Genomic DNA, 17,254 nt, shown 5'->3' with positions numbered 1-17,254 from the left:
ACTACCCCCTGCAAGCTCCAATCCAAACCACTCACATCCTGACTTGGAAATATACCACCATTCCTTCACTGTCACTGGGTTAAAAACCTGGAATTCCCTCCTTCAGGGAATTGTGGGTCTACCTACAGAATGTAGACTGCAGCAGTTCAAGATGGCAGCTCACCACTAACTTCTCAAGGGCAATTAGGAACAGGCAATAAATGCTGGCCAGCCACCAACACCTGTATCATTGGAACTTAGATCCGTCCTGTCAGTAGTAACCTACATATTATATACGCATTACATGCTAACATTTGCTTCCATGCAACATAAATAACATATACAAACCAGTCAATGATAGTATATATACAGTACATATTCCACCTTACACCTACGTTATACATGGTATTATATATTGTACCTTGCATATTTCAGTCCAGCCCAGCACATTACATTATAAATTTGATCATCCTGAAGCCATCCTTGAATTAGGATGCAAGTGTATCATATAGGCCCACTGCCATATTATTTATTTCATACAACACAACACTGACCTACTTACACAACCAGAGCCAGTCAAGAACCTTCTAAAACCAACCCTTTCACATCTTAAATCCTTTACAAATACTTCACAGAGTGATACAGTTTCATAAACGGCAATACTAACATGAAACGATGATGTGTGCAACCGCAGATACTGACAACACCTGCAAATAACCTCAAACCCCAAACTAATCCAGGACTTTCAAACGAACACAGTACCCTAAATAACCCTGGTCCACCCCCAGATAGTGCCCCCCCCCAAATAACCCAAACCCCCAAATAACCCACTCCCCTCAAGTAACTCACCCCCCCAAATAACTCACCCCCCAAATAACCAACCCTCCAAATAGCCAATTCCCCCCCAATAGCCCACTCCCCCCAATAGCCCACTCCCCCCAATAACCCACTTCCCCCAATAACCCACTCCCCCCAAATAACCCAGTCCCCCCAAATAGCCCACTCCCCCAACCCCCCCAAATAACCCAACCCCCAAATAACCCAACTCCCAAATAGCCCACTCCCCCAACCCCCCCAAATAACCCAACCCCCAAATAACCCACCCCCCAAATAATCCACACCCCAAATCTCCCACTCCCCCCAAATAACCCACTCCCCCCAAATAACCCACTCCCCCAACTCCCCCCAAATAACCCAACCCCCAAATAACCCACTCCCCTCAAATAGCCCACTCCACCCAAGTAACCCACCCCCCAAATAACTCTCTCCCCAAATAATTCTGCACCCCCAAATACCCAGCCTCCACCCCCAAATATCCAGCCTCCACCCCCAAATACCCAGCCTCCACTCCCCAAATACCCAGCCTCCACTCCCCAAACACCCAGCCTCCACTTCCGAAATACCCAGCCTCCACCCCCCAAATACCCAGCCTCCACCCCCCAAATACCCAGCCTCCACCCCCCAAATACCCAGCCTCCACCTCCAAATAATCAAAGGCCCCTAAATAACATGCACCTCTGGATAACCTGTAACCCTCCAGGTAACCCAGGACCCCCAGATAACCCATTGACCCAAATAACTTAAGATGCTTTCCCGATAACCCAGACTGCCTGATATCTCAGCCTCCCTGAATTTATGTTGATGTTTTGAGTCACTTAGAATGAAATCGTTACAGAAAATTCGAGCAGAACATTTTATAAAAATAAAGCAGGGATAATCGAGTTGGGCTTCCCGCGGGAGACAACCTCTCAGTCTCGGTCACACATTCTCCTTATTCCCCCACCGTCACCCCCACACTCCCTTACCTTCTCAATCTTAGCCAGCCATTCCCGGTTCAACGCCAGTTCTGCCATAAACGCCTGGTGCTTCAGCCATTTTTTGTGCAGCTTCTGAACATCGTCGTGTGACGTGGTCCGGACTGTCAGCATCTTCTCATTAATCCAGTCGCCCAACTGCAAGTAAGAGAGGAGACTCTGAGATCATTCAGCTCCCCCTGCTCCTCCTCCAACACATCCTGGATTGAGAGTGCTGCAGTCCCACTCTCCCATCTCCTTGTCTGACCTCAGCACATTCAGTGAATGTGGAATGCTGCAGTGTACCTACATCCTACTCTCTCTCTCTCTCTCTCACACACACAAACACACACACACACTCACACACACACGTCACGAGGCACTGCACTGCAACCAGCTTGAACAGCACCAGCTGGATCCAAGAACTGAACAGGCACTAGCTCAGGCTCCAGGTTACACAGAGAATGGCATCTTTTCAAACCCGAGCAGTTAGAAGCAAGGGGTTTTAATCGGAGAATGCCTCACTGTGAGGGAGAGTCAGGCAGGATTTGTCACAGCAGCATGAAGCAGCAGCAACAGCCTGAGCGAGGTGGGGGGAGGGGGGGGGGAACTGGGAAGGGAGCACCAGCTTTCAGAAGCAACATTATACAAGAGGCACTGACACACTTCACACAGCAAGTCAATCACAGCACCGAGACAAGCCGGCTCAGCACCCAATACCTCCTGGCAACGTCGGAAATTGTATCGGCTACCGGCTACCAACCCGGCAACCTCTGAATTCATCCTTGCAAACACCTGGCAACCTCTGAACTTATCCCGGCAACCACCTGGCAACACCTGAACTCATCCCAGTGACCTCTGGGATCGTTCCAGCGACCGCTGAACACATCCCGGCGACCTCTGAACTCACTCCAGCGACCTCTGAATACATCCTGGCAACCACCTGACAACCTCTGAACTTATCCAGACAACCACCTGGCAACCTCTGAACTCATCCTGGTGACCTATGAACTCATTCCAGTGACCTCTGAACTCATCCCTGGGACCTCTGAACTCAGTCTAGATTAGAGTGGTGCTGGAAAAGCACAGCAGGTCAGGCAGCATCCGAGGAGCAAGAAACTCGACGTTTCGGACAAAAGCCCTTCATCAGGAATGGCCTATGCCCAAAACATCAATTTTCCTGCTCCTCGGATGCTGCCTGACCTGCTGTGCTTTTCCAGCACCACTCTAATCTCGACTCTGATCTGCAGCGTCAGCAGTCCTCATTTTTGCCTAACCTCTGAACTCATCCTAGTATTCAGCCTGGAAACCACTAAACCAAATCAACAACCATCAAACTCAGCCTGGCAACCAGCTCAGCAACCACTAACTCATCCTAACAACCATTCGCTCATCCTGGTAACCACCTGGCAACCTCTGAACTCATCCTGGTAACCTCTGAACATATTCCAGCAACAAACTGGCAAACACTGCCCTCAACCTAGCAACCAGCCCAGCAGCCAATGAATACATCCTGGCTACCAATGAACGTGCCCTGGCAACCACTGAATCATCTCGCCAACCAGTCTCCCAATAACCAATTACTGAACACATCCCGGACACCATCCCGGCAACCACCAAACCCATTCTGGTAACCAATGAACACATCCCAGCAACCCTGAACGCATCCGAGCAAACAGCCCAGCAACCACCAAATCCATCATGGCAACCGATGAACACATTCCAGAAACTAACCTGGCAACCACCAAACCAATCATGGTAACCTCTGAACGTATCCCTGCAACCACCGCTCACCTTCCAGGAATAAGCTCAGCAACCAATTAACACATCCCTGCAAGCACTGAGCTCATTCCCATAAACATCCCTGATGCAGATTTGTGAATCACTAAGAGAGGTCATAAGGCAGGTACGTGAAGAGTCAAAAAAAGGATGAACGGAATATGGGCCTTTCTAGATGCAGGACTGGAATACACAGGAGTTGGAATCTGAATATAGCTGCACAGTTAGACCACCCCTGAAGTACTGTGAGTACTTCAGAACACTGCATCAACCACTGGCCTTGCAGAGAGTGCAGGGCAGATTTACCAGAACTATGCCTGCACTCTGAGGGTTAAAATACTCTGGTGGTACAGCCTGGAGTTTAGCAAGGTAAGGGATGAGTTAATTGATGTTTTGAAAATATGAAGGAAGACAACAGGGCAGATCGAGTGAATCTATTGTTGCTGATCGGGGAGTATAGGACAAAGGAACAAACAGTAAAAACCACAGTCAGACCTTTCAGGAGTAGAACTAGGGAACACTTCAAAACATACAGAGGGTGTCGGAAATTTGGAACCCTCTCAAATAGCAGTCAAGGTGAGATCAATTAATTCTGGCATTCATATTTCTATCAAACAAAGGATTAAGGAAAATGAAGTAACAGTGGTTAAAATGAAGTTAAAAATCACACAACACAAGGTTATAGTCCAACAAGTTTATTTGGAAATACAAGCTTTCAGAGCACCACTGCTTTGCCAGATATCTGGTGAAGTAGGATCAAAGGACACTGAATTTATTGCAAAAGATCATAGTGTCATACAACTGATGCAATATATTGAACAAACCTAGATTGCTGTTAAGTCTTTGAGCTTTTAGAATGGGGTTGCAGGTTTCGATTCATTAACATGTAAATCCCAGAGTTTCTTTCAAGTCACAATCTCAAGATAATTTAAGGTTTTACCAAAAAAAGGTGACATCTCAGCTCAAACAAAGTATTAAAGGTGTGAGGTTAGAGTCTGCATTGTCTGAGCTGAGATGTCACTTTTTTAAAATACAAAACGTAAGTTAAATTATCTCAGGAATGTGACTTGAAAGAAGTTCTAGGATTTGCATATTAATGAAGCGAAACCTGCAACCCATTCTAAAAGATGAAAGACTTAACAGCAATCTAGGTTTGTTCAATATATCGCATCAGTTATATAACACTATGATCTTTTCCTATAGATTCTGTGTCCGATGATCCTGCTCCACTAGCTACCTGATGAAGGAGCAGTGCTCAGAAAGCTAGTGCTTCCATATAAACCTGTTGGACTATAACCTGGTGTTGTGTGATTTTTAACTTTGCCCATCCCAGTCCAACTGCGGCACCTCTACAGCAAAGTGGAGTTAGTTCAGAGGTTGGCTACTGACTCATTAAATGGCGGAACATGATTGAGGGGCTAAATGGCTTCTTCCATGTTTCTATTTAACTAAATTTCCATCCCAGTATCTGCTAACACCATCCCAACAATGGCTGTACATGTCCCCAGCAATCACTGAGCAAGCCTTGTTCGCAGCAACTGAACACATCTTCGAAACGCTGCCAGTCACCATTAATCATAGCCTGGCTACCACACAACACTTCCCAGCAACACACTTCCTGGCAACTAGCCTGGCAAACCATCTTGGTAAGCTTATTGTTCTGACTGACAGAGAGCAGTAAAACAAGCCCAGTTTCTCCTGCTGGATATTGGAAGCAGAACACAACAGGCAGCATACAAAAGGGAAAGCACACAGACAGTTATTCACTAACCAACAGGCAGCTGGGGTTGAGATCCAGGCCGGGACCTAACCCAGGGAATTTAAGGGAGAAGCACAAAAACATGGAAAAAAGAGAGGCTGGAATCTAATCAAGGACTTCAAAAGACACCGAGGGAGCGAGATACAAAGTATAATCAAAGCAAGGGGTTCAGGAATTTATATACAGAACATGGCTGGCACAGATCTCAGTGGTTAGCATTGCTGCCTCACAGCACCAAGAACCCCAGGTTCGATTCCACTCTTGGGTGACTGTTTGTGTGGAGTTTACACGTTCTCCCCGTGTCTGTGTGGGTTTCCTCCGGGTGCTCTGGTTTCCTCCCACAATCCAAAGATGTGCAGGTGAGGGTGGATTGGCCATGGGAAAATACCCATAGTGCCCAGGGATGTGCAGACTGGGTGGGTTAGCTTTGGGAGGGCCAGTGTGGACTCAGTGGGCCGAATGGCAGGTTTCTGAACTGGACGGATTCTATGATTCTAACAACAAAACTAACACTGATGAATTACAGACTGCAAGGAATAGTTGGGGGGTTTACTTGTGAATGAGTTACTGAAGGAACTCTAGTCGGACAGTTAGTGAGGATCATAAATGGAACAGATTCCCATCTCTCTCTGAAGCTTCATTCAGTGAGAAATAAACAAGCAATTTGATTTTGGAATTTCATCCTGATTTATACAGGATAATGGGAGATCTGAGAATGAGTTCAGGCTAAAGTCTAATCAAAGGTTATAGGTAGAAAGACAAATCCCCAAGAAAGAGTTACAGACTGACATCTAATTGAGCAGCATGAATTAATTGTTGATATATAAAACAACAGAGGGATTCAGATGGGAATCTAGTCAAGGGATTTAGCTGGTTTATATACAAATTAGTGAATAGCCAAAAATAGGTCGCAGGTTGGAATCTAATCACGGTTCATAAAATTTATATACAGAACAAAAGATACCTGGGATTGACTACAGGCTAGAATCTAATTGATGATTTCGGTGGGGGGTTTCCACTTAGTAACAGACAGCGAATAATGAGTTACAATTTAATTGAGGGTTTCAGGGGATCTATATAGATGCCATTTGGTAGCACAGAATTTGTTAACATGCAAAGAATTACTCTGATAACCAATCCGGGATTGTCATTCAGAATCGTAGTGTGGTGCTCATGTATGTACTGGAAGCTTCGTGTATTAAGATGCTGGGACCTGGTCTATGCAGACAGAAGGACCATGTCCACACACTGTACTTGTTTCAACTCAACAACTAAATGACAGCCAATCGCCAATTAATTTCTCATAGCAACGCCTTGGCCAATCAGCGGAAGATGCCTGGTTTAAAATTTAAACAAAGCTCGGTTAACTGTCAGTCATCATCTAATCGGTGCATTCTCCAGGACAATGCCTAGCCAAAGTCTAAATGCCGACCAATCAGCACTCTTCTCTCTTACTGTATTGATGTTGTCTCCTCAGTATGTTGGGTATTCTTGGGAATCATCCAGGTGAGTGCAAGATTAAAGAATGCTCCAACAAAGTCTTTCGTTTGTCAGCCGTACTCGAGATTTAGCTCTAAAGATATCAGGAGCTGGAGAATGCATTATAGGCAGGAATTGGGGTGGCACGGTGGCTCAGTGGTTAGCACTGCAGCCTCACAGCGCCAAGGACCCGGGTTCAAATCCAGCCTCAGGCAACTGTGTGGAGTTTGCACGCTCTCCCTGTGTCTGTGTGGGTTTCCTCCCACAGTCCAAAGATGTGCAGGTCAGGTGAATTGGCCATGGGAAATTGTCCGTAGTGTTAGGTGCATTAGTCAGAGGGAAATGGGTCTGGGTGGGTTACTCTTCAGAGGGTTGGTGTGGACTTGTTGGGCCGAAGGGCCTGTTTCCACACTGTAGGGAATCTAATCTAATCGAGGGGGTAGTGAAGTTGGAATAACATAAGAACACAAATGTAGAAATAGTTGCTTTAACCCTTTGAGCCTGTCCCACCATTCGCCAAGCACATGGCTCATCTATGTGGCAAAAGTGAGTACTGCAGATGCTGGAGATCAGAGTTAGATTAGAGTGGTGCTGGAAAAGCACAGCAGGTCAGGGAGCATCTGAGGAGCATGAAAAGCAAGTTTTCGGGCAAAAGCTCTTCATCCCTCAATAACCTCACTCTCGCCTCTCATTCCTTGGCTTTTGGAGATCTAATCCATCACAGATTGAAAATTAGAAACTGTCCCAGCAGCATTGCCTGCCCCAAATGATCCTGCGCGTGTAGACGAGTTTCCGAAGTTCATCTGGAGAAGTTGAGCTGTGACACTTGTCTGTAAGCAGAGACTGGTGGCCTTTCCCCATAAGGGTTTCGCCAACACGTGCTGACCTCGTCACCTTTAACCTTCCCTGTCAACCGATAGGCCAATGACTGATCATCCAGAGTCTTGTCTCAACAGTGCTGGGAATGGGGGGGGGGAGGGGGGACGCAGGGGGACATGGACAACAGAACCTGGTGAGGGGGGAGCTGAGTGTAGGGTCCAGTGACTGTTCCTAGCTTGAAAACACTCAGCGGCTGATGGAGGGTTGACATTGAAAAAGGGAGCCCATTGAAAGTCACACCTTCTTCCCGTTGATGCCACAACCCACCCTCCCCCCTCACCTTCTTGTTATCACTCACATCTAGCCTGGGGTCCGGGGCAGGTGGATGTTACCCTGACAGCATCCATGGCCGATGACGGTGATGGTCAAGTGAGCTGGCAGCCTCTAAATGGTGGCACCTGTTGATGGGTGGGACCCCTGCGCCTTAAGGGATCCCACCTGTCATATCCTGTCAATTAACCTGCCCATTATTCTCCACTCTCCTGTATCTCGTGACACAGTTAATGTCCTAAGCAGGTCAATAAGACCCTCTCCTCCATGAGCTTCTGCTTTAGAAAGCAGTCACTTACAAGGGTCTTTACCAAGAGCTCACTGGAAGTCCATAAATATAATGCCTATGGTTATCCCCTTGTCCACCAGTACAGTCATCTCTACAGAGAAAGATCAAATTCATCAGGCATGTTCCAAATCCATGTTGACTCTCTCTGACCAGCTGAAAAACTTCAGTCATCCTGAACTTAACTATAGACTCTAGTCATTTCCCAGCTGCAGGGATCAGGCTGAATGGTCTGTAATTCCCTGGGTTCTCACCAGCCTTTTCTTGAATTGCAATGTAATATGCACAATTGTCCAAATGTCTCCATAATCTAAGAAAATGTCATAAGGTCCCAGTCAGGGCATTTGAAACAATCTCACCTAGTTTCTTTAACGCCATGGGATAAAAACCATTCAGGCCTGGGGATCTGAAAGTCTTTACTTCCATCAGTATGACAAAAGAGAGATTTGTTCCAGAGCCCCAGGCTAACGTCCTGGCAGATTTTGCAGAAGGAATTCAATAAAATATAGAATTACAAACTAATCCAGAGGTGACCATGTTATCATTGTTGTAAAATACCGTCTGGGTCACTAAAGTCCATCAGGAAAGGAGATCTGCCATTCTTACCTAGTGTGGACCCAATGTGACTCCACACCCACTGCTATATGACTGACTCTTAACTGCCTTCTGGAATGGTCTGGTTATATGTAACTGCTACAAGGAATGAGATTAAATACCTGCACCAATTTAGATATCAGGAATGACAATAGTAAATACAGCTCATCCAAACCTGCAAAATACTCAGACCAACTTCTGGGGACCTATGCTAAACTGGAAGAGCTGTCTCAAAGACTAATCGAGTAACAGCCTGATACAGTCATACTCACGATATCATACATTATGGACACCGCCATCACTGTCCCTAGGTTATGTCCTGTCCCACGGGCAGGACACACCCAGCAGAGGTGGTGGCACAGTGGTATACAGTCTGCATTTGGAGTCCTCAATATTGACTCCAGACCCCATGAAGTCTCATGTCATTCAGGCAAACATGGGCAAGGAAACCTCTGGCTGATTGCCAGTTGCCTCAGCTCCTCAGCTGACAAATCAGTGCTGCTCCATGTTGAATAAAATTTGGGTAACGTTGCGGGGGTGACAAAGGCACAGCATGTACTCTGGCTGAGGGACTCCAATCTCCATCACCAAAGACAAGCTCAGCAGCAGCACCACTGATCAAGCTGGATCGTCCCAAAGGACATAGCTGCTGGATTGAGTCTGCGGCAGGGAGTCAACAGGAGGGAAAAACATACTTGACCTTATCCTTACCAATCTGCTGTCAGCAGATGCACCTGCTCATGACAGTATCAGTAAGAGTGACCCACACAGTCCTTGTGGAATAGAACTCCTGCCTTCACGTTGACAATACCCTCCTTCGTGTTAGAATCATAGAATCCCTGCGGTGTGGAAGCAGGCCATTCAGCCCATCGAGTCCACACTGACCCTCTGCAGAGCATCCTACCCCCTTCCCTATCCCTGTAACCCTACATTTCCCATGACCAGTCCACCTAGTTTGCGCACCGCTGGATATTATGGATAATTTCCCATGGCCAATCCGCCTAACCTGCGCATCTCGGGACTGCGGGAGGAAACTGGAGCACCCAGAGAAAACCCACACAGATAGATAATCTGAGATATTACTGTCCAGTGAGCCATATATCAGTGGCAGAGAAATTAATTTAGAACATTCTTAGGGACAGGGTTTACTCACTTGGATAAAGCACGATTTATTAGGGATAGTCAGCGTGGCTTTCTGTGGGGGATGTCCTGTCTCTCAAATTTGGTTGAATTTTGAGGAAGAGTAAGTGATGAAGACGATCGATAAGGATAGTGTAGGGCAGAGCATTCTATCTACATGGACTTTACTAAAGCATTTGACAAGGTTCCTCATGGGAAGTTGGTTCCGAAGATTAATTCACTTGGGATGTACAGTGAGCAGGTAAGTTGGATACAAAGTTGGCTTAGTCACAGAAGACAGAGAGTAATTATGGAGGGGTGTTTTTCTGACTTGAGGTCTATGACCAAAGGTGTTCTGCAAGGATCAGTGCTGGAACTTCTGTCATTAGTAATATATATATATATATAGAGAGAGAGAGAGAGTCATAGAGTCATAGAGATGTACAGCATGGAAACAGACCCTTCGGTCCAACCCATCCATGTAAACCAGATATCCCAACCCAATCTAGTCCCACCTGCCAGCACCCAGCCCATATCCCTCCAAACCCTTCCTATTCATATACCCATCCAAATGCCTTTTGAATGTTGCAATTATACCAGCCTCCACCACATCCTCTGGCAGCTCATTCCATACACGTACCACCCTCTGTGTGAAAAGGTTGCCCCTTAGGTCTCTTTTATATCTTTCCCCTCTCACCCTAAACCTATACCCTCTAGTTCTGGACTCCCCACCCCAGGGAAAAGACTTTGTCTATTTATCCTATCCTCCGACGCTCCAGGGAAAACAGCCCCAGCCTGTTCAGCCTCTCCCTGTAGCTCAGATCCTCCAAACCTGGCAACATCCCTGTCAATCTTTTCTGATCCCTTTCAAGTTTCACAACATCTTTCCAATAGGAAGGAGACCAAAATTGCACGTAATATTCCAACAGTGGCCTAACCAATTTCCTGTACAGCTGCAATATGACCTCCTAACTCCTGTACTCGATACTCTGACCAATAAAGGAAAGCATACCAAACACCTTCTTCACTATCCTATCTACCTGCGACTCCACTTTCAAGGAGCTATGAACCTGCACTCCAAGGTCTCTTTGTTCACCAACACTCCCTAGGACCTTACCATTAAGTGTATAAGTCCTGCTAAGATTTGCTTTCCCAAAATGCAGCACCTTGCATTTATCTAAATTAAACTCCATCTGCCACTTCTCAGCCCATTGGCCCATCTGGTCCAGATCCTGCTGTAATCTGAGGTAACCCTCTTCGCTGTCCACTACACCTCCAATTTTGGTGCCATCTGCAAACTTACTAACTGTACCTTTTATGCTCGCATCCAAATCATTTATGTAAATGACAAAAAGTAGAGGGCCCAGCACCGATCCTTGTGGCACTCCACTGGTCACAGGCCTCCAGTCTGAAAAACAACCCTCCACCACCACCCTCTGTCTTCTACCTTTGAGCCAGTTCTGTATCCAAATGGCTAGCTCTCCCTGTATTCCATGATATCTAACCTTGCTAATCAGTCTCCCATGGGGAACCTTGTCGAACGCCTTACTGAAGTCCATATAGATCACATCTACCACTCTGCCCTCATCAATCTTCTTTGTTACTTCAAAAAACTCAATCAAGTTTGTGAGACATGATTTCCCACGCACAAAGACATGTTGACTATCCCTCATAAGTCCTTGCCTTTCCAAATACACGTACATCCTGTCCCTTAGGATTCCCTCCAACAACTTGCCCATCACCAAGGTCAAGCTCACTGGTCTATAGTTCCCTGACTTGTCTTTACCACCCTTCTTAAACAGGTGCACCACGTTTGCCAACCTCCAATCTCCCGGCACCTCACCTGTGACAATTGATGATACAAATATCTCAGCAAGAGGCCCAGCAATCACTTCTCTAGCTTCCCACAGAGTTCTCGGGTACACCTGATCAGATCCTGGGGATTTATCCACCTTTAACCGTTTCAAGACATCCAGCACTTCCTCCTCTGTAATATGGACATTTTGCAAGATGTCACCATCTATTTCCCTACAGTCTGTAACTTCCATATCTTTTTCCACAGTAAATACTGATGCAAAATATTCATTTAATATCTCCCCCATTTTCTGTGGCTCCACATAAAGGCTGCCTTGCTGATCTTTGAGGGGCTCTATTCTCTCCCTAGTTACCCTTTTGTCCTTAATATATTTGTAAAAACCCTTTGGATTCTCCTTAATTCTATTTGCCAACGCTATCTCATGTCCCCGTTTTGCCCTCCTGATTTCCCTCTTAAGTATACTCCTACTTTTCTAAGGATTCACTCGATCTATCCTGTCTATACCTGACATATGCTTCCTTCTTTTTCTTAACCAAACCCTCAATTTCTTTAGCCATCCAGCATTCCCTATACCAACCAGCCTCCCTTTCACCCTGACAGGAATATACTTTCTCTGGATTCTTGTTATCTCATTTCTGAAGGCTTCCCATTTTCCAGCCATCCCTTTACCTCCGAACATCTGCCTCCAATCAGCTTTCGAAAGTTCTTGCCTAATACCGTCAAAATTGGCCTTTCTCCAATTTAGAACTTCAACTTTTAGATCTGGTCTATCCTTTTCCATCATTATTTTAAATCTAATAGAATTATGGTCGCTGGCCCCAAAGTGCTCCCCCACTGACCCCTCAGTCACCTGCCCAGCCTTATTTCCCAAGAGTAGGTCAAGTTTTGCACCTTCTCTCGTAGGTACATCCACATACTGAATCAGGAAATTGTCTTGTACACACTTAAGAAATTCCTCTCCATCTAAACCTTTAACACTATGGCAGTCCCTGTTGATGTTTGGAAAGTTAAAATTCCCTACCATCACCACCCTATTATTCTTACAGATAGCTGAGATCTCCTTACAAGTTTGTTTCTCAATTTCCCTCTGACTATTGGGGGGGGGTCTATAATACAATCCCAATAAGGTGATCATCCCTTTTTTATTTCTCAGTTCCACCCAAATAACATCCCTGGATGTATTTCCAGGAATATCCTCCCTCAGCACAGCTGTAATGCTATCCCTTATCAAAAATGCTACTCTCCCTCCTCTCTTGCCTCCCTTTCTATCCTTCCTGTAGCACTTGTATCCTGGGACATTAAGCTGCCAGTCCTGCCCATCCCTGAGCCATGTTTCCGTAATTGCTATGATATCCCAGTCCCATGTTTCTAACCATGCCCTGAGTTCATCTGCCTTCCCTGTTAGGCCCCTTGCATTGAAATAAATGCAGTTTAATTTATTAGTCCTACCTTGTCCCTGCCTGCCCTGACTGTTTGACTCACTTCTGTACTCAGCTGTACCCGTCTCAGATCGATCTCTTTCCTCATTATCTCCTTGGGTTCCCACCACCCCCACCCCCACCCCCCCACCCCCCCCCACCCCCCGCCCCCCACCTTACTAGTTTAAATCCTCCCGAGCAGTTCTAGCAAATTTCCCTGCCAGTATATTAGTCCCCTTCCAATTTAGGTGCAATCCATCCTTCTTGTACAGGTCACTTCTACCCCAAAAGAGATTCCAATGATGCAAAAATGTGAATCCCTCTCCCATACATTTTCCAAAACAGCATACCTGTTTGAAATGGGTATATCCACAAAAGACTCCTGCATTAGCTGCCTACCTCTCTCACCCTTCCTGGAGTTAACTCATCTGTGTGACTGTATCTGAGACTTTCCCCCCTTTCCTATAACTGCCACCCATCACATACTATTGCTGTTGCAAATTCCTCAGGAGAGGTTGGACAAACTTGGATTGTTTTCACTTGAGCATCAGAGGCTGAGGGGTAACCTGATAGATGTACTGCATATACAATTATAAGGGGCATGGATAGTTGGGAGTCTTTTTCCCAGGGTGGAAATGTCAAATGCTAAAAGGGAATAGATTTAAGGTGAGGGGGAAAGTTTAAAGGAGATGTGCAAGAAAAGATTTTTTACAAGAGGGCGGTAGGTGCCTGGTAAATGCTGCTGGGGAGGTGACAGCAGCAGATATGATCGCAACGCTGGGGCACCATTTTGACAGACCTATGAACAGGCAGGGAATAGAAGGTCTGTGTGCAGGCAGATGGGGTTAGTTAAGAATAGTACCATGGTCAGCATAGACATGGTGAGCCAAAAGGCTTGTTCCTGTGTGTACTGTTCTACGAACACCTAAAGTGACTCTTCTCTCTGTTGCTCTCCACTTTGTCCTCAAGAAGAGATCTCTGTAGCTTCCAGCTCTGACTGAAAAGTCAACATATTTTTCTGCATTTCACTTCTTCCAGTTCAGTCTGCTCTTGTAATTTCCAGCAATTCTACATTTCTCTTGTGGTCAATGTATGAAATGTTTGCCTCTTTAAAAGTCTCTATTTTCCTTCACTGGTCTTCACTCATTGTCCATGGTTCGGGACACCTGAATATCACTGAATCACAGAAAGAGGCCATTTGGCCCAACGTGCCTGCACTGGCTCATTAAAACGAGAGCCACTACCCAGCGCCAATCTCCTGCTTTCTCCCCATGTCCTTGCCTGTTATTCCTAGCCATATAATCATCCAATGCCCCACTTGAATTGCCTCAATTGAACTTGTCTCCACCACACTTTGAGGAAGCACATTCCATACAATTGAAATATCATGTTGATTTGGACACCCTCACGCAATATCTTTTCATTTATAAGCTCTTGTGGTTAGAAACTGTTTCTGCATCACATTGCATTATAGGTTTCACACCTCTGATCTTGTGCTATTTTACTCATGAACAGATTTGTCTAAAGTTTATCGTGGACACTCTCATTCCTTTGAAACTGTCCTTGCCTGTATCTATCATCTTAATTGCTCCCTAACAAAAAAAAACGTTGAACTCAATCATATTATGAACGTGACTATGGACTGAATCTATTGGATCAATATTGATACATTAGTTATATCTGACTATTGTTCCTTATTAAACCTAATATAACATTAACCCCTTGTTGTTTCGGAACGGACTTTGCATGAAAACTGTCCTAAACACGAGCAAGAAATCTGCTGCTTTTGGAATGTGTTCAGCTGCTTACCAGAATTTATGTGGAAGTTAAAATCAACATTATCTCCTCTATTTGCAGAATAATTCAGCAGACTCTCCGTCTTTCCAATGCGGTAAGACAGAGCAGTTCTCTGCCTCTGTTTACAGAGTAATTTAGCACGCTGTCCTGCACATTCATCTAAATTTCTGCATTTATGCCATTCCAAACTGCTGCCAGAGAACCTAAACAAGATTCCAACTTTTCTTAAATCCCTTTCTGTATCGCTTAGTTTCTCCTTTATGTTCGTCCCCAAAGCACAAATAATAACTATTATTCCACTCATTTCTATTTCACTTGTTTTAAAGCTTCTGGGCAAAAGCGAGAACTGGAAACCAGAGGCAAAAGCCCTTCATAGGAATAGAGGCAGGAAGCCTCCAGGGTGGAGAGATAAATGGGGCGTTTGCCCGAAACCTCAATTTTCCTGCTCCTCGGATGCTCCTTGACCTGCTGTGCTTTTCCAGCACCGCTCTGATCTAAACTTAAAGCTTCTGGGTCAAGTCCCAGTCTACAACTTACTCTCATCTCTCTGTTGTCCCACATTCCGAAAGCCTGGATTTTAACACATCTCTGTAGAGAAAACTGGCAGGCTGAAGGGGATTACAGGTTGCAATCTAAATGGGGGCTTCTGGGTGGTTTATCGAGAATAACACATCCCCAAGAGTTGGATAGAATCTGGAATCTCATCAAGTTGGCTTAAATGAGGAAAGGTGGTGGTATCATTGCTATGTCACTGGGCTGGTAATTTATGCTAACGTGCTGGGGACATGGGTTCAAATCCGTTTACCTGGGCCAGTGGAATATATATTCAATTAATAAATCAGATCAAAAGCTAATCTCAGTGACAGCAGCCATGAAACTATCATTGATTGCTGTAAAATCCCATCTGAATCGCTAATATCCCCTTAGGAAAGGAAATCTGCCATCCTTGCCCAGTCCAGCCTATATGTGACTCCAGACCCACAGTGACGCAGTTGACTCCTGACTGCCCTTTGAAGTGGGCCTGGCATGCTGTTCAATTCAAGGGCAATTAGGGGCAGCAACAAAGGCTGGCTTTACATCTTGCTTGAGAAAATGGTTCTGATTAACTGGCAAGTCGACTGTGATTGGTCAATTACAAAGGGGGATTGGTCAATTGGGCCAATGGGCTGAGGAGTGGCAGGTGGCGTTTGATTTGGAGAAAGGCGAGGTGCTGCAGTTTGGTAAAACAAACGAGGGCAGGGCGTACACAGCTAATGGTCAGGCCCGAGGCAGGTTTGTGGGACAGAGACCTAGGGGTGCAGGTACATTGTTCTTTGAAATTTGTGTCACAGGCAGGGAGGGTGGTTAAGGAGGCATTTGGCACGCTTGCCTTCATTGCTCAGTCCTTTGAGTATAGGAGTTAGGATGTCATGCTGAGGTGGTACAGAACGTTGGTGATGCCACTTCTAGAACACTGTGCAATTCTGGTCGCCCTGTTATAAGAAGGATAGTATTTTCCAAGATGGCGGCAGTGGCAGGGTAAGACGCTCAATGCCTGTATGTTCCTGCTCATCTGGCCAGCTGCATACTTCTTTGTTCTTGTTTTTTGTTTTGTTTCTTCATTTCTCTTTTGTGTCAAAGTTCACCTTTTTTTCTTTTCTGTGGCTGTGGTGGAGGAAAGCGGTTGTGAGGGCCTGCGGTGATGGCAGCGATGGCGGCGGCAGTGCGGTGGATCTGGATGCCCGGCCTCATGGCCAGAGGTGGCCGCGGCTTTATCGAAGGCTTCGTGGTCGGTGGGTGTGGTCAGTCCCCCCCCCCCCCGGCAGCAGTGAGGCGCTCTCACCAGTGAAAGCATGGTCACTCCGGTTCATCCATCACGGTTATGGTGGCAACTTGGCAACTTCGTGCGGAGTCTTGGTGGGTCCGGTCTGTTCCTTCTTGCTGTGGCAGCCATGGTGAGGCTTTGATGTGGGCTTTGGCGGTGTGGTGGGCCTGGTCCTGAATTCCTTGCTTTGGCACCCGCAGGGGTTGGGATTTAATGGGGAGTTTCAAGGGTGGTTTATCGAGAATAACAGATACACAGGAGTGAGTTAGAATCTGGAATCTAATCAAGGGGTTCAAGGCAGTTTGAATCAGGAAAGGTGGTGGTGTCAGCAGTGGTGCTACATCACCATGGAGGGAACAGGAGATGAACTTTGTCCTAACTTTCTCTCAATTATTTCTTCTTATAGTTTGAGTAATTTAAAATAGCCCTGAATTGTGGCCACTTCTACAAATACAACGGACAATAAATTGTTATACTGTTCT

The 17,254-nt window shown here is 45.9% G+C and overlaps 1 protein-coding gene across 5 annotated transcripts in view; it reads right to left on the bottom strand.

Annotated features, from left to right (window-relative positions):
* LOC140454472 (spectrin beta chain, non-erythrocytic 1-like) overlaps positions 1 to 17,254 on the bottom strand; it is a 274,811-nt gene that overhangs the window by 105,690 nt on the left and 151,867 nt on the right. For all 5 annotated transcript variants that reach the window (XM_072549239.1, XM_072549238.1, XM_072549237.1 and 2 more), the window contains one exon: positions 1,785 to 1,931. In XM_072549239.1, the coding sequence (XP_072405340.1) occupies positions 1,785 to 1,931 (147 nt within the window). The remainder of the gene's footprint in view (positions 1 to 1,784; positions 1,932 to 17,254) is intronic.

Source organism: Chiloscyllium punctatum, chromosome 29 (assembly GCF_047496795.1).
Source record: "Chiloscyllium punctatum isolate Juve2018m chromosome 29, sChiPun1.3, whole genome shotgun sequence".
Classification (NCBI taxonomy): Eukaryota; Metazoa; Chordata; class Chondrichthyes; order Orectolobiformes; family Hemiscylliidae; genus Chiloscyllium; species Chiloscyllium punctatum.
Note: the sequence above shows the minus strand (reverse complement) of the source record. Positions and strands in the feature narration are given on the sequence as shown.